The sequence below is a fragment of the Quercus lobata genome, chromosome 1 (genome assembly GCF_001633185.2).
Source record: "Quercus lobata isolate SW786 chromosome 1, ValleyOak3.0 Primary Assembly, whole genome shotgun sequence".
Classification (NCBI taxonomy): domain Eukaryota; kingdom Viridiplantae; phylum Streptophyta; class Magnoliopsida; order Fagales; family Fagaceae; genus Quercus; species Quercus lobata.
In genome coordinates, this window is record NC_044904.1 from 47,856,248 (window position 1) to 47,874,765 (window position 18,518).

The 18,518-nt window shown below is 35.8% G+C and overlaps 1 protein-coding gene across 3 annotated transcripts in view; it reads right to left on the minus strand.

Moving 5' to 3' along the window:
- Positions 1-630: 630 nt before the first annotated feature.
- Positions 631-18,518, minus strand: part of LOC115991295 (phospholipase A(1) LCAT3) — a 36,963-nt gene continuing 19,075 nt past the window's right edge. The window contains exons 2-11 of one of the 3 annotated variants that reach the window (XM_031115006.1): positions 14,907-14,998; positions 12,037-12,164; positions 11,703-11,838; positions 11,539-11,590; positions 10,075-10,175; positions 9,284-9,469; positions 8,432-8,589; positions 7,750-7,804; positions 3,218-3,271; positions 631-949 (exon numbers count right to left, since the gene is read on the minus strand). In XM_031115006.1, coding sequence (XP_030970866.1) covers positions 788-949; positions 3,218-3,271; positions 7,750-7,804; positions 8,432-8,589; positions 9,284-9,469; positions 10,075-10,175; positions 11,539-11,590; positions 11,703-11,838; positions 12,037-12,164; positions 14,907-14,998 — 1,124 coding nt within the window. In that variant the 3' untranslated portion in view covers positions 631-787. Of the gene's footprint in view, positions 950-3,216; positions 3,272-7,749; positions 7,805-8,427; positions 8,590-9,283; positions 9,470-10,074; positions 10,176-11,538; positions 11,591-11,702; positions 11,839-12,036; positions 12,165-14,906; positions 14,999-18,518 lie in introns of those variants that run through there. The other 2 variants (XM_031115008.1, XM_031115015.1) reach the window with 2 other exon arrangements.

Genomic DNA, 18,518 nt, shown 5'->3' on the forward strand with positions numbered 1-18,518 from the left:
GGACCAACAATATAGTTTTGCCTTTTATTATCAATCCTACAACATGAAATTTACAGTATTTGATTTGAGCACAAACACAGTAAACTCAGGCTCTCTTTGTGCCCATGGAATTATACAATCGCGTTATGGAGAAGTTGCAAAAGGTTGCATGTAATACAACTAATAGTTGCAAGACTGATTCTCAAAAAAAAAAAAAAATAGTTGCAAGACTAAATTGATCACTCTAGGGAAATTTATGGACGACTGGCTTAGAAACTACAAATAAGTGTTGTTGCTAAAAATAACTTTTGGTGGAAATTATTTTCAGCGAAATCACTACTTAGAGAGAAATCGGAACTTTATATATTTGAAGAATATGAATTACACTTTTCCACCTCTAACTTTCATGAGTTCATCATCCCATTTATAGTCTCCTCCCAAACTATCAATTTTCTCGATTGAACCTTGTACGGACCGAGAATAGTAGGCCAACTCCTAAATTTTCATGCCTACATCCATTGGAATAACCTTGGCCCAATTTAGGCCCATACAGACTAATGGGCCTTTTTTCTCCCTTTTGCGCATAAATTCTCCTACATGAGTATGCTAAACATTCAAATTCACAAAAATATTGTACTGAGTAGGAGAGTCTGTAACTAAGTGTAGAACTCTCTTGTACACGGGATGTATGCAAGAGGTTCACAGTTGAAAATTTATGATGCTATCATGATAATATACAATTACTTACAAATACATGAACATGTGAAACATCTCTCTTTAAGCACAAAGAATGGCATACTTCCAAGGGCTAATCTGAAGCATCTACCACTCCGGAAGATTTCACATGCTTGCTGACCCTTTGTTCAACCCCCAACCATTTTTGGATATATTTAAAAACTGTTTTGTCGCATAATAATCCACGGTGACTAGCTTCAACTGCTACTCTTTCAACTGCTAGAAATCCATCAGCCTGTGCAATGGAAAGAGAGATTGGTTGACAGAGCTTAACTAAAATGCAAGAGAAACTAATGCTTTAAAAACTTCAACATTGTGTACAACAGGAGCAAATTAAATAATCAAGCAAGAACGTGCTACAAATTTCTGTTCCTGGAACCAAGTAGAATGTAAATTTAATTCAAGATTGCAATGTATACAACATACATACCCAAAGATGAACTTAGATACACAGTAAGATCATAGCAGCATCAGGAACTAATATCACAAAATAAATCTGAAATGTTCACTTAGCCAAGGCTAATAAAAATATGTCGTACCCAGTGCACAAACCTCCCAATTAGCCAAGCCTTATAAAAAAGATTGTACCCAGTGCATAAAGCTCACTTTTGCCAGGAATGGGAATTTATGTCTTGCTTACGCCGTCGAGTTAGCTATCTAACGGATTGATTCTATTAAATATGTCCATGGCCACATTCAAACACATAGGATGATGAAGCAAAATACTTTAGTGTATAAAGTATTCACGTCTTAAATAAAAAATGATCAAATCATGGCCTTTCAATGACAACCTTTCTCACCATGTTCTTTCTTGAGCATTATACACATAAATCACAGATTACATACACAACCATAGTTGTCAAAACATGAATTGTATCGTGAATCGATTTTTTATTTTTCCATATCGTATATCGTATCGTACTGTAAGATATACAAACACTTAATGAAATTTATAAAGAAATTATAGATATACATATATAAAATATTCATTATAAATTTTAAATATATTCAACTAATGACTATTTTATTCATCACTTATGTAATAATATTTAACAAGCTAACTAAATAAATCAAACTAGCACGTGCTTATAACATACACATTCAAATTACTTAAATTCAAAAGTGATAATATATTACAAACGACCCAAAAATAATAATTTATTTTCATTGTATTGGCTAATCAACCTTATCTAAGTCAATGCTATCATCAGGTTTATCATTTTGCAAACCTATTTCTACATTAAAATTTTTTTCATTGTCATTAACATATACTATCTCTTCTTATTCTTTTTATTTAAATAATTTTAAAAATTTCTTCTGGGCATTCTAGTTTCTTGGACTCATAACAATATTGACAAAATAAAAAATAATTATATTATCAATTAATATCTTATTTATGGTATATAAAATAAATTTAAATACTAAAGTGAAGTGTAAGTGTATACTGTGTAGTTCAAAATTTGTAGAAGAAAGAGAGGAGAAAAAAACTTATGATTATGTTATTTTATTAGGTTAAATTAAGTAACCTAATAATTTTGTGTTTAAAACAAGTCTAACAACTTGTTAAATTCAAATAAAAGTACAAAATTTGACAATTCATTTTAAACCATTTATCTATGTATTGTACAATACGTATAATTTTACGATACGATACGATTCATACGATACACACACTGTATTGTACGATTCATGAGCACTTACGATACGTCGATATGATACGAAACTTTTTACATACGATACTATACGTATCGCGTATCGTACGATACTGACAACTATGTGCACAACTGCATGTGTATTAAGCTGATCACAGTATTTTACATCCCCAAAGTTTTAAGGTTAGCACAAATTATAATTGCATATGCTAGAAGGTTACCAGAACTCCGTCTATGTTTGTGCTTAATTCCATATATTGTGTTCACAGCCAATCACAAGCCCGTTAAAAGGAGGATTGTAGTAGATTGACGGCTTAACTAAAATTTAGTCACTCTATTATGAATGCATCCAATATAGATCCTCTTTGGGGCGTCCCCTACATACATGTGGCAGACCCAAACTAATCTTGTTGAGGACCTATAGCCAAACCCAAAAAAATTGGGCCTAAGGCTTTGTTGTTGTTGTTGTTGTTGTTGGAAGGTTATCAGGATTACCTTTTCATCCTGTCTAGACCAAATATCTCTAGTAACATTGGTACTATTCAGCGTCATCCAATATTCCTATAATTTATTTATTTTTATTTTGTTGTGGTGTATCACATGAATGTAGCTAAAATGAGAATGTTAAGATGGATAAATGGAAATACACGGAAAGATTGGATTCAAAATTATGAAATTCTCCTAAAGATAGGGGTGGCCCCTATTAATGAAAAAAATGAGGGAGAGCTTTAGTTACCAACCAAGAATTTGAATTGTTATTTCAAGGTTTTGACACTGGACATCGTTATAGATGTTGTCCTTACATACTATCAGCTGAAATTATGCATCAAATGAAAGGTCAAATAGAGCACCTGAGTTGATTCAGCAGGAACTGTTCCATCTCCATCAACAAAAGAATACTGGGGCTGGAACAAAAAAGGATACAAGTTATAAATAGAGAAAGAATAGAATCAATGTCAGTAGCTAAGGCACAAGATCAAGGCCATGGGTGCTAGACTGTAATCTTTAATTCCAGGTGTATAAAGAATGTTGAATATTGCTGAGTAATCAATAGTTTTTTTTACAAGTAATAAATTTTATTGATGAGAAAACACAATAAGGTTCTAAGATTACATTGATCCATAAAATCTAATAAATTATAGAAAGGATATGCTCCTTCCACCATCATCCACTCAAGCAATGTTCAAAAAAATTGCATCTTCACTTCTAAGATAGAACTCCCACAACCCTCGAAAATTCCAGCATTTCTTTCATGCCAAGTGCACCACATCAAGCAGTGAGGAATAGCCTTCCATATTGCGCTGTTTCTATGTCTTCCCAAACCGCCAACAAGCTAGTAAATCTACAACATCCTTAGGCATCACCTAGTGAACTCCAAATAGCTCAAAAACCATATCCCATAATTCTCTAGCAAAAGCAAATGAGTCACTATCTCCTCGTCCTGCTTACACATACAACACCAACTGGTCAATATGATATTTCTCATCCTTAGATTATCTGCTGTTAAAATTCTCCCCAAAGATGCAGTCCAAATGAAGAATGTAACTCTTGATGGAACCCTGGGTTTCCAAATCCTTTTTCCATGGGAACTTCATATCTCCACTAGGGGCTGAAGTCCTATAGTAAGAACTCACCTCAAAATACTTCTGACCTGCCAGCTTCCAACATATTCCATCCTCCCCCTAAATGTGGTAAGGTTTCCTTCTGAACGTTCTGGTTCTTACTGTTTTTACAGCTACCATGCATGAGTTCTCCAACTTTATTTCGGAGCGAGGCCTCATTGATCTCCCGTTGGAAGGGGAATTTTTACTTGGTCTAATTCTCAAGAAGTTGCTTTGAAGGCTAGGCTGGACAGATTTTTGTTCTCTGCAGATTGGGAGGACACATCTCCAACTGTTTGTCAACGAAGAATGTCTAGGTTGTTATCGGATCACTTTCCGATTGTCCTTGAGGGTGGTTCTTTTCAAAGAGGTAGGAGGCCGTTTAGATTTGAGAATATGTGGCTTAAGGATGAGGGTTTTCTGGATAGGGTGCGAACTAAACTTGGTGGGATTCTTATCATTTTCAAGGCACTCTGAGGTTTGTTCTGGCCAACAAACTAAAACTCTTGAAAAATGACTTCAAAAGATAAAATGTGGAGGTTTTTGGTAATGTTGAAGAACGAGTGAAACAATTGTGGAAAGATCTTTGTGATCTGGAGATGACTGAGGAAAGTTGTGGCCTAATGGAGGAGGAAAAGCTGGAATTGGAAAGAGTCCAAGGTGAGTTAGAAAAAGCTACTCTTTTGGAAGAAATTTGTTGGAGGTAGAAATCTAGAGTCCTTTATATTAGAGGAGACAAGAATACTAAATTCTTTCATCGTATAGCCAACTCTCACAGGAGATTTAATTCCATTGATAGGCTTATGGCGGATGGAGAATTGTCTTCAGGTCCAGAGGTTATAGCAGAGTGTATTTCTCACTTTTATAGGTAGCTCTATTTTGAAAATGTGGCTCATAGACCTACTTTAGATGATGTGGAATTCTCTAGTATCTTTGAGGCAATGCCCTTTGGCTAGATAGGGTCATTTGATGAGGAAGAGGTGTTTGGGATGATAAATGATTTTGATAGTGATAAGGCTCCTAGCTCGGATAGTTTTTCCATGGCTTTCTTCCAGTCTTGTTAGAGTGCTTTGAAGACAGAAATTATGGAAGTGTTTCAGAATGTTCATTCTCAGGCTGTGTTTGAGAAGAACCTTAATGCTTCTTTTCTTGCCTTTATTCCACAAAAGGTTAATGCTGTGAAGGTCAAGGATTTTCAGCCAATTAGTTTAGTTGGTGGGATCTAGAAGATTATTTCTACGGTGTTGGCTAATTGGTTTTGAAGGGTGGCACATGGGCTTATTTCAAATGCACAGAATGCATTTGTGAAAGGTAGAAAAATTTTGGATTCCGTTTTAATTGCTTTAGAATGTATTGATAGTAGATTGAAAACAAGGATTCTAGGGGTGTTGTGCAAGTTGGATGTGGAGAAGTCGTATGATCATGTGAATTAGATTTTTTAATGTAATGCTTCAGCGCTGCCTGTGGGTTTTCAGAGAAATGGAGAAAATGGATAATGTGTTGCATTTCATCTGTCAAATTTTCCATTTTGCTTAAATGGTAGCCCATCTAATTTCTTTGGAAGTTCTAGGGGGATTTGGCAAGGGGATCCCTTATCTCTGTTGCTCTTTATTGTTATGAAGGCTTTGAGCCGTATGTTGGATGTGGCTACAACTGTGGGACAATTTTTGGGCTTCTCTATAAGCAATTCAGCTGGTACTTTGATGATGGTGTCTCATCTTTTATTTGTAGATGACACTTATTTTTTGTGATGCTGACCCTAATCAGATAATTATTTTGAGGGCGATTCTAACCAGATTTGAAGAGGTATCAGGTTTAAGAATTAATTTTGGGAAATCTAAGTTGGTACTAGCTAGAGTGGTGCACAATCTGGATGTTCTGGTGGGGCTGTTAGGGTGCAAGCAATCTTCCCTTACTTTGAAATATTTGGGCCTTTCCTTAGGTGCTAAATTTAAGGAGTTGTCTATCTGGAATCCTATTTTAGAGAAGATGAAGCGGAGATTAGCAGTTTGGAAGAGGCTGAATTTATCTAAGGGGGGTAAGGTAACTCTTATTAAAGTTCTCTCTCCTCTTTACCTACTTATTTTCTTTCCCTTCTTCATATACCTGGGAAGGTGGCTAATCGCATGGAGAAATTGCAGAGAGATTTTCTTTAGAGTGGAATTGGTGGTGAATCTAAATTACATCTGGTAAAATGGGCTAAGGTTTGAAAGCCTATGCAGGTTGAGGAGTTTTAACTCTGCCTTGTTAGGAAAATGGCTTGTTAGGAAAATGGTTGTGGACTTATGGCATGGAGACATGCTCTATGGAGGAGGGTTATAGAGGCGAAATATGGGAATGTATGGGGTTGTTGGTGCACAAAAAATGTGACAAGTGCTTATAGTGATAGCCTGCAGAGATTTATTAGAAGTGGCTGGTTGAACTTTTCTAAACTCCTACAATATGATGTAGGTGATGGTACTAAAGTGAAGTTTTGGAAGCCTGTGTGGTGTGGGGATTGTACCCTCCAAAAGGCCTTTCCAAAACTCTATTGTATTAGTAGGGCAAGGGAATCTTCATTGGCAAAGGTTATGTGTTGGTCTGCTGGGAGGGTTCATTGGAATGTTCAATTTTGTCAATCACCGCAAGATTGGGAGCAAGAACCTTTCAATCTGTTTATGGATATGGTCTATTCTTTGACTGTGCGGAGGATTGGTCCTAACAAGGTTTGTTGGAAGCCAACAAGGAGTAGAAGTTTCGAGGTTAGAGGATTTTATCTTTCTTTGTACCCAACTACTCTCTTATCCTTCCCTTGGAGAATGATGTGGCAATCGAAGATTCCTCCAAGGGTAGCTTTCTTTTCATGGTTTGCTTCCTTAGATAAGATTTTAACTACAGACAATCTTCGCAAAACAGAGTATTCTTGTTCTTGATTGGAGTTATATGTGTAAGAGTTGTGGGAAGTTGGTGGATCACCTTCTTCTTCATTGCCCCATAGCTTGTGAGTTGTGGTCATTGGTGTTCTGTTTGTTTGGAATTCACTGGGTTATGTTGCATAAGGTTATTGAGTCGTTTGAGTCATGGCAGGGTAGGTTTGGGCAACATCACAACATAGACTTTTGGAGACTTGTGCCGCATTGCTTGATGTGGTGTATTTGGCATGAAAGGAATGCTAAAAGTTTTGGGGGATATGAACATTCTATGCTAGAGATTAAGTCTTTTTTCTTGCAAACTCTCCTTGAATGGAGTGTGTGTGGCTGTCACATTTTTCTTGTTTTTTCCCTTCCTATTTTACTTGATCGTTGTAATTTTGGTTCCTGATTTGTGCCCCATAGTACATCTCCAACGTACTCAGATTGGCTTTTTTTTTAAAAACATTTTATGTTACCTATCAAATAAAGAAAAGGGTGGAGATCCAGCTCCTATACCTTGCTATGCGAAATAACTCGGACAAATTCCTTTAACGGAATGTCACCACACCAAAGATCACCCATCTCCTTACTTCAAAAGTTATAAAATGCAAGAAATTAATCCATCTCCTAATATATTTCCAAAGGCTCACCCCAAGAGGCCCATTCATAGCAGTGGTGCACCAACCTCCCTCAGAAAAATACTTCCTATCTATCAACCACCTCAATAAAGCCACTCTCTCTCTCCCAAACCACCATGATTACTAATCAGTTAAAAAAGGGAAACTAATTGATGAGCATATTAGTTTCAAAATGTGACTGTGATGGTTCAGGATACTTTCCCGTTTAACTTATAGCAGGATCAAGATTACACAAACAAATCGAATCACTCACCAGTGAGTGGCATATATCAGACAAGTCCTCAATTGGAGATGTTTCCGAACCATAGCTGCATTAAATATGCATATGTCAAATGCACCTCTAGCATAAAACATTTTCATAATTATGATCAAAGGTTAATTCAGATATTTTCTAAAGAAAAATCTAAATTGTGTAAGTTCAAAACCACCATAATGTAAATTGATACAATCAGAATCCTGCTCTCACCCTTCATCAAATTAATAGTTAAATATCATCAATAATTAAGGTTCTATAAAATAGATCCAAATCCGAGTCTTAGTGAAGTTCCATATTGATTTCGGATTTACAGAAAGGCAGGTCATTTAGCAAACCATTAGTTCTCATCAATTCATACTAACCATTGGATCAAGTTTCAAGATAAATTTCATTTGTATTCACTTTCCCCAAAAACTCCAAGTCAGATATTGTTAACATCAGGAATACGTGCATATGAAAAACAAACGTCAATGGGCATGAATAATTCAAGTTGGTTAAAATGAGTAGGTTTTGGTGAGGAGAGGTTCAAATGTTTGACTGAGTATATCATGCATTCCAAACCCTTTGTAAATGTTCATATTTTGAAACAATCAAGGGACTAGTTGGCCAATTCTTTGAAAGTTTTCATCACTGACTTAACCGAAAAAATCCTAATTATTAAATTAATTCACTTACATACCAAACATCAAAAGGTGTGTCATATGATGTTCCATAAATGTTATAGAAGCAGACCCCATCTGGTAGTTTAGCATCATACATAACTTGACGAGTACCAGCAGCCCATTTCAGAATCTCAAAGTTAAAGGGTAGAGCTACAGATTCTCCATCATGATTTAGCTGCAATTAGTAAAGATGATATAAGCTTTTGGCTATTCATAGAAGACTTTGCAATGAAAGTAGACAACCATGGGGGAAAGAGAGAAAGGACACAATTGCATCAACAAATGTAAGCAACAATAAAAAATTATTGATGATTTGTCAGACATAATACATACACACACACACACATATATAGGAAGTTGCTGACAAGTCCAGGAATAAAGGTTATCAGATTTCATAAGGCTTGAAAAAAGTTTCTAAAAGATAAAATCAAGTAAACGGGAAGAAAGAAACTATATTTCTAGTATTTCTTATTCTTCAGAACAAAAGAGCATTGATCTATCATTTCTTTTAACTACTTTAAGAGTCAAGCAGGGGATGTTTTAATTTTATTAAGTTCTCTAACATGGTGAAATTTTATCTTTCCTTAATTGCTAGAGTTATCTTGATACAAGCAGAGTGTCTTCCAGGGACGTATTCTATTTTATGATATTTGGATTTATTCTTCTCACCTTGGAATCATATTGATTCTAGAAAATTAATGCTGAAAAATCCAAGCGCGACCTTGTGCTATTTGAGAGAAAAGAACTTAAATACATGATATTAAGACCAATACAATAGAAACACCACAAAATTATAATTGTGAAATCACACGAGGAGATTCAGGACAAACATTGATAATTTTCACACCAAAATAATTATGAAGTAGTACCTCATTATGCCTCAGTGCTTCTTCAAACAGAGTGATAATTTCAGTTGGGCCATAGGACTCCAAATCGACAGAAGCTTCCCCATACCCATCATTGGAATGCTTTCGCCAAACTTGAATTTCTGGCTGCTTTTTCCACTTGAATTCTGGATTTCCCAACATCTCATAGATTGATGGGCACTCAACCAACTATAGGGAAAAAGAGGCATATGTTATCGCATAGTACTTGTATTAACCAAGCATAAAAAGAAATAAATGTTACAGTCTAGCATTGAATATGGTGAGACAGAATCATTATGAGATACACTAGGAATGAACTCTCTAAATTGATCAAGATGGCAGATAAAACCAAATAGAGATTCCTTGTCACATGGGACTGGAAGCACATATCTGACTTAAACCAGATAACGTAACAAGCTGACTACGTAGTAAATTGTAAATGCAACTCATGAGAACAATTTATACTAGTCTTCAATGTGGTTCCAAGCACCTCTGTAACTGAACTGCTGACCTAAGTCAAACAGAATCAGGCAGCCTCAAATAATTTTCTACATGTTACCCAGAAAGGGCATATAATTGTCCAAACAGAATTCTGAGGAAGTGGCAGTCATGCTTCCAATTTTGTTCTACTTAATCATTTTCTTCTGAATCTGCCTCTTGTTATCACTACATATCGGCTATGCTTCAAATTGGAAGAAGTTTCATTAAGAAAAATGCTTGGCATGACATAAATAAGTTTCCAATTTTGGGTTTAAATCCACCACTTGGGCTAAATACTCAAATAGAGGAATTACCAGCTGGTGCATCGTCCACCTTGATACAAAAAAGTAGCTCTCAAATCCTTCAACAAACTGTAGTCCAGTTAAGAGAGAATCGTTGATGCATCCTGGTGCACCTGTTAATTATACCTCAGAATTAATATAGGAGCACACCTTGATGAAAAGTAAAGAAGAATAATGGAGGGAGAAACAGAAGATTTCAAAACTGTAAATTTAAGCTAAAATTATTCAGGTTTTCTAAGGATATTTTTGGACTTATGGCTCTCTAGTGATTCATTGAAATGATAGAAGTATAACTTCATTGCTACAATTATGCACCTTTTTTACATTTTTACCCATAAAATTTGTATTTACAATCATTTCTGCGAGCAACATAAGATTTCTAAAAGGAGACCATAACGAACACATTGCTTGCTTATAAACTTCATGCAAGGCAAAGAAACAGAAACAAAAAAATACCTATAAAATCGAATAAATAAATAAAAGTAAGAATATAGCAATTGGACAAAAAATTATGTTTGTGGATTCATGCAGCCAATTCCAAGTAGCTTAGATTAAGTCCAACTTTAACAAAGAAGAACATAGTCAGAAAATAAGGGTATCAGAAATGAGGATGCTACATAACTTGTAATAAAAGGAAAGATGTAATAACAAACAACAGCATTCGTGACCAGCTGAGAGCCAGATGAGTGAAATCTCTTAAGGTGATTCAGTGCATCAAACAACTATAAGAAGGTATCATCAATTGAAACTGAAAGTTCCTCTAAAATCTGAATTACTACATCCTCTTTTTTTAAAGAATTTAGCCCGTGTGTCCAGAAACAAGCAGTACCAGGTCAACAGGGGACCTGTTCTTATGGTTAGGAGTTCAATAAAATCAGAGTGTCATAATTTGGATTTACAGCTCCATCAAATTGCATTTGTAATGCATAGAATGTGAAGGGTAGCAGCAATGTTGGCTCAGCCACTTTTCATGTTTATACTGCCTTAACATGTTCCAGCCAGGTGACATCACTGATGCAGCATCTACGGGCTTTATACTATTTTTTCAAGTGGTTTCACATTTCCAAAAGGTTTTATTCAAAAAAACAAAAAGTTAAAAGACTGGGAAACTTAAACTTACATCAAGCTCATAACTCTGATGAACTTTCATCATATTAATAATAAAAGAAGATGAGTTTTACATTCCTATTCTTTTTATTTCTTTCTTTTTGGCTTCAGCAAAAACCAATTATTTTGACTTTCAGCAATGGAGCAAAGTTATTCTCACAGCAATGTAGAGAACCTTCTCTTTGGACCTATTATGTAATACTTCTGATAATAACTAATAAAAAAAGGGAATGGAATCATTTTCTCTTGATCTCAGAAAAATCAATCAATTATTTGAGGCAAATTACATTGATATTTAAAATTAGAAAATACAAGAAATTATTTCCTGAACATAAAATTGCATAGCATAAAAGAGAATCAGGAAATTACCTTGAAAAGGGCAGGCTATGCAAATCCACTTATTCACATACTTGGAAAATACCTGTCGAAGAATAGTTATATTGCTACTCATGCCTCTTATGGCACAAAAAGAGCTAACTATTTTTCGCATATGTTCCATGAAACAACTAGTCACCAAAAGAAAATTTGCGCACATCATTATGGAGCGACATGAAACACAAAACTAGCAGTCCACCCATTGAATGTGAAATTATATTGACTTTTCTACCACCAGAAGCTTGGTGAGCAGCTTTCAACTTTACTTTAAGACCTTCCATTAATTTGTCAATTCTGCCAACAATACATTGCATATGAACTATGAGCAATATTATGGAACTTTTAATAGCTATAAGACACTTTTTTTTTTTTGCAAGTATAAGACACTGTTGCTATAATTAAAATTTGGCTAGAGATTAAGTCACTTAAAAATTGCATCACCAAATGATCAACTTTAGCCATCAAAAAGGCAACTGATACAATATGAATTACCTATTGCTTTGCCGGAAATCATAACCATATCCAAATAATGTAGTTCCCTTTTTATACCCGCATCCAACAAGCATATTTATTATATCATGGAAATGATATACCTCTTTCAAATGTAAACATTTTACCACCTGGAACATCAAGGAAAATAATATCAGAAATAAATAAAAGAGAAAAAATTAATACAATGGTAAAAGGTGACAGAAAGAATAAGAAATGAAAATTTTAAAAGTAATAAAGACAAAATGAATGTTTCTATGGCTCTCAAACCAACTCTCATGATTCAACTAAACCTTTTTCCTAATTGTGTGCAATTCCAAGATCCTCACATGGATCAAAACGTGTATTCATGCAATGCAAATCCCGGGTTTTTAAAAAAAATAACTATAAAACACACACTATATTATAAGTTAGCCAACGTTTCAAACTTATTGCATTTCTAACAATTCGAGTCCAGTGGAGTCGATTTGCCCAGAAAGTTGGCCTTAGGAAATCGAGTTTACTGAACTCGATTTCTATACATAGAAATCGAGTTTAATAAACTCGATTTCTATGTGTTGTCCCAATCAATAAAACTAAGAATCTGCTCATCATTTCTGCTCAAAAAATCTCAACTCAATTCACATTACACCCAAAAACAGCTCAAAAAATCTCAACTCAATTCACATTACACCCAAAAAAAAAAAAAAAAAAAAAAGAACATAAGAAACAGAAAAAAAAAAGATTACAACCTCGGAGCGGAGGGGCTACGGCATCGGAGCGGAGGGACGGCAACGGCGACGGAGTCTCAGCTCCAGTCATTCTCGCTCCGTCGCCGTCCGTCTCTCTCAGATCCGGTCATTCCCGCTCCGTCGCCGTCCGTCTCTCTCACTCTCATTCCCTCTTCTTTCGTGTAAAACATCATCGTCTTTGGCGCCCCAGATGTTGAAACGGGAAGCTTTGATAGAAAGAAGAGAATGAGGGAGTTGGAAAGTGAGTGGCGAAGGAAGGAGAGGAGGTTGTGGGTTTGGAGGAAAGGTGGCGTTTGGTAGAGAGGAGAAAGAGAACAGAAAGGGTTTTGGGTTGAAGAAGAGAGGACCCAATGGGTTTTGATGATGAGTCTGTGAGGAGAAGTGGAGGTTTGAAAATTGATGATACTTGGTCGAAGAAGTTGGAGCTGATGGAGGTGATGAGCAGAACTGGGTTTTTATACATAGAAATCAAGTTTATTAAACTCAATTTCTATGTACACAAACCGAGTTTGTTAAACTCGGTTTCTATACATAGAAATTGAGTTTACTGAACTCGATTTCTATGTATAGAAATCGAGTTCAGTAAACTCGATTTCCTAAGGCCAACTTTCTGGGCAAATCAACTCCACTGGACTCGAATTGTTAGAAATGCAATAAGTTTGAAACGTTGGCTAACTTATAATATAGTATGTGTTTTATAGTTATTTTTTAAAAAAACCCGCAAATCCCCTCCCCCTTCTCCCAAACCCCTCAAAAAGAAATATAAATTCAAAATGTTTTTACCACCAAGTAAAATCACTAATGTATAGTATTATATACTCTCTAAAAAATAAAGTCCAAATATGTTTTGTGAATTCCAACAAAAAATTTTTAGTTCTCAATATTATGATCTTATTTAAGAATTAGAAAGCAAAATTTTGAATCTCACAATTGAATCCATGTAATATTTTAGAGAATATATCTAAAGTTACTGAATTTTCTTTTTACTTTATATTCCAAAAATAATTTATCTATCTAATGACAACATTAAATGAGCATGTACAAATGTCACCCAACAATTAGTTCTACTTAATTAGATTGCAAAATTTATACACTTATTTCATCTAATTCTAAATAACCTTTCCTCCCACCACCACCACACCCCCCCCCCTCTCCCCCCACCCCGTTTCTCTTAAAATAGCATGTTTACTCTCTTTTGTCTTTTTCTTTTTCTTCTTCTTTTTTTTTTTTTCTCTCTCTTAATGCACTAACATATAAATTTGCACCCCCCCGCCCCTTATGGATAAAGCAGGCAACTATCATCTGAAAATGGGTTAGCTGGAAAATGGGGAAAGTCCAACTTAGGCACTTCATCACATGACCACATCTATTGCAACGCTGATGGGAAGAAGCATTAATTGATTATACTCTGAAAGCACAGTAATGTGTGTTTTGAAAACAAGGGAACATACGGTTGATCACATCAAAAGAGATAGAACAGGAGATGGGTAAATTTGAACATTATTATGGGCTATTTGTTTCGCTGTATCAATGGCAAATAATTTTTTTTTTTTTTTTTTTTTTTGGCAATGATTTTCAGTGTGCAAAATCTAAAGAACACAGCAATTGAACAGCTCAAAAACCTAAAGCCAAGCCCAAGAGAATATTAAGGGGAGAGAGAGAGAGAGAGAGAGAGAGAGAGAGAGAGTGTGTTTAATAGAGTGAATTGGGGGGGTGGGGGTGGAGTTCCCAAGTACTAACAGGCAGAAAGATCAAATAAGGACAATAGTTCCAAAGTCAATAATTTATGGTGATCATAGGCAAAGGCAAGAAAGAAAAACTCCCTCCTTAATTGCAGAAAGGATGTAAGTCAGCTGGGCCCCTTTGCATGAAATTACTATTTTTTAGACGATTTTCACTCACAATTAGACCTAGTTTAAATCATGTTCACTATTGGTGGTCACTCGATTCAAGAACAGCTGCATATTTTTTATATACTTCAGATCAACCAACACCAAAGAATTGGAGAACTTCCGCAACCATCAGATGTCCTAAAGAATCAAGTTGTACAATCCAAAATCTAGTAATCCTTGCATCACAAAATACTGTATGCTACATCAGTTCAGGACTATGAGAATCCATGGAAAGGATCATTGATCATACCCACGAAGGATCTAAAATATCAATTGCATATAGCCCATAATCATCATCTGGGACCAAAATTTCAACAGAATCATCCAATGTTTCTGTATAGCCTGAAAGACATAAAACATAAAGTTAAGCCAGATTTTCTTTTTTCTTTTTTGCTCTTTTTTGGATTAAGTAAATTCAAGTCAGACTAATTTAAAGAAAGCAAGCTACTATACCACTAAGTAAACAAAATAACGCAGATAATGAAAAGAAGGTAAATTTGCAGATGACACTGCTACTATCTCTCCAAACAGTTGAAATTGTGTTATCAAACATCATAGATACGAGAACAGTAACACTTCATTAAGAATCAAAATGAATGAGCGAGCAACATTTTGGGGGTTGCCATTGGGGAATTTAAATATAAGTCGGAAATTATCAGTAATTGTAACAACAACAACAAAAAAAATCAAAATCAAAAGTCTGAGAATTTCATATCTTTCAAATTTTTGGAATTTAAAAAAATTACTGATAGTTTGGAAATTATTAGAAGCATCCAGGATCATCATTATTAATGACAACTAATGATTTTCATAACGAAACAATTTAAAATTTGTGAAAATAAAATATTACTTACAATTTGGGAACCATGAAAATTTTTTTTTTTTTGATAAGAATGATATATATACGAAAGGCTACTCTATGCATGAAAAGCACATAGCAAACCCAAAAATTACAAGAAGAAAAAAACAGAGAAAATACATAAAAGAAAACCAAGCAATAGATTAATTACAAAAAACAAAGAGAGCTAAGAAAAGAAGGGAGAGAATCACTAGTCGTGAGTCCCCAAGCCCAAGACCAATCAAAAAGAGTTCCACTAAAAGAAGCAAACATCTGATCATCGAAACTATCCAAATCCTCAAAAGTCCGCCGATTCCATTCCTTCCAAAATACACCATAGTATGCACAACGGAACTAAATTCCAAATCTGAGACGAATGCTTCCCCAACCAATCCCATTAGCCAAAAAGCAAATCTAGAATTGATCTAGCTATGACCCATGACAATCCAAAAGTTATAAAAACAAAGCTCCACAACCGATAAGCCATCTCACAATGAAGTAAGTGGTCTACAGTCTCCCCACAGTGTTGACACATAATACACTAGTCCACAAAATCCAAGCCCCTCAATCTCAGGTTATCACCCGTTAGGATCTTATTCCAAGCTACACACCAAATGAAAAAAGAAACACGCTTGGGACCTTAACTCACCATATACCTTTCCAAGGAAAGACAACTGAGGGAGAATCCTACAACTTGTTATAATACAACCAAATGTCAAAATCCCCATTAGGCTTCAACTTCCATCTCATCCGGTCTCCAACATATTAAAGGAGTATTGGCTCCCAAAATACGAAGAAAATGCAACCCTTCATCCATCTCCCAATCATTAAATTCTCAAATAAAACAAACATCCCAAATTCTTCAATCCTCCACCCCCTGCCTTGACAAAGAAGCTTCTATAGAGGCCTCCCTGTCAATAGCAATACCATACAACCTCGGGAAAGCCAATTGGAAAGGTTGATCCCCATACCACCCATCCTGCCAAAATCTCTCTATTTCCCAACCCAACAACAAATTGAGCATTTTTGCTAAAATCCTCCCAACCCATACGAATACCTCTCCACAAACCACAACCATAAACTCCCGTACCTAGCTTAGAAGTCCATCCCCCCAACTCTTCCCTAAACTTTGAAGCTACCACCCACCTCCACTATCGATTCTCTTCTTTCCCAAACCGCCACAGCCATTTCCCCAATAAGGCCTTATTAAAAGTAGTAAGTTTCCTTACACCCAAACCACCATTGGCTATAGGCACACAAACTTTATCCCATCCTACCAAATGAGTCTTGCTATCACCCCATAGAAAATCCCTTTGCAACTTTTCAATTCTATTAGCCACATAAGTAGAAACGGTGAATAGCAATAGGAAATAGGTAGGAAGACTAGATAACGTACTCTTGAGTAGCATCAATCTACCCCCCTTAGACAAATACAACTTTTTTCACCTGGCCAACTTTCTCTCAATTTTTTCCAAGATAGGATTCCAAATTGAAGGAGTTATGCAAAGCCCCCACCACCCCTCCTACTCTCAGCTTTAAAACCACGGATTAAGCCAACTCCCTCCACTCCTCTCAACATCCTACTGAAAACCTCCATCATAATCAAAAACAAAATAGGAGATAGCAAACCCCTTTGTTTTAAACCCCTTGAGCTACTAAAAAAATCAGCTAGAGACCCATTAATCAAAACAAAGAACTGAACTATGTATATACAAGTGTGACTCCACTTACACCACTTCACCCTAAAGCCCATTCTATTCAACAAATCCAGTAGAGCCTCTCAACAAGTTTACATATGACCCCAGGAACCCTACTCTTCACTCGGCTATTAACACATTCATTTGCAATAAGAACCGAATCAAGGATTTGTCTCCCACCCACAATGCAATTCTGAGTCTCAAAGATCAACTGATCTAAAACCATTCTCAAATGATTTGCCAAAACCTTAGCTAAGATTTTATACACACTCCCCACCAAGCTAATAGGCCGGAAATCTCTAATATTAGAAGCATCATTCTTTTTTGGAATTAAATTAATGAAAGTAGCATTAAGAGATTTTTCAAACTTACAATGTTGAAAAAACTCTTCAAAGACCGCTAAGACATCTCTCTCCACTACTCTCCAACAATGATGATAAAAAACCATAGTAAACCCATCCAGACCTGGAGCTTTGCCCCCTTCCAAGTCTCTTACAACTTAAAAAATCTCCTCTCTCTCAAACTTCCTTTCAAGCCAAACCCTCTCCATATCCCAATACAATCAAATTCCAAACCCTCCACAAAAGGCCTCCACCCCTCAGACTCCTTATACGAATTTCTATAAAACTGTACTACCTGAGCAGTTACCTCGGATTCCTCCTCAAAAACCACCCCATCCACCTCCAAGATCCTCAGATGATTATACCTTCTATGGGAGTTAACCATCTTGTGGAAGAACTTGGTGTTATTATCCCCTTCCTTGATACATACCATCCTAGATTTTTGTCTCCAAGAAATTTCTTCCAAAGAAAATAGATGCTCCACCCGGGACCTCAAATCTACCCTACAACATTTCTCCCCATCAGTAAGACCAAGATCCCCTTCCTTAGCATCTAATTTTTTCAACTCCTCCAGTAATTGTTTCTTATGACGCTCTACACTACCAAACTCTCGGCGATTCCACTGCACAATGTCCTCTTTCAGAGCCTTTAATTTTTTGACAAGCACAAAACTAGGTGTACCTACAAAAGAATGCCGATTCCACTAGAATTGAAATAATGAGGACAAGGAAGAGCTCAAGGAAAAAGAAGATTAAATATACAAAGATTCAATAATTGTGATCTAGTTTTGATGTTGGACCTTCTTTGCACCTTTGATAGGTCATTTTAGTTAATAGTATTGAGTCTTTTAGGTTGAGAAGCTGCTGGATCAGTTTTAATTAAGTTCTATTAGAATAAGGGCAATTTATTAATTTCCAAAAATTTGGAAAGGGCTGTCATTGGCCGTACCAAAGGCTCATGAGTCTTATTTTATGTTTACGTATTAT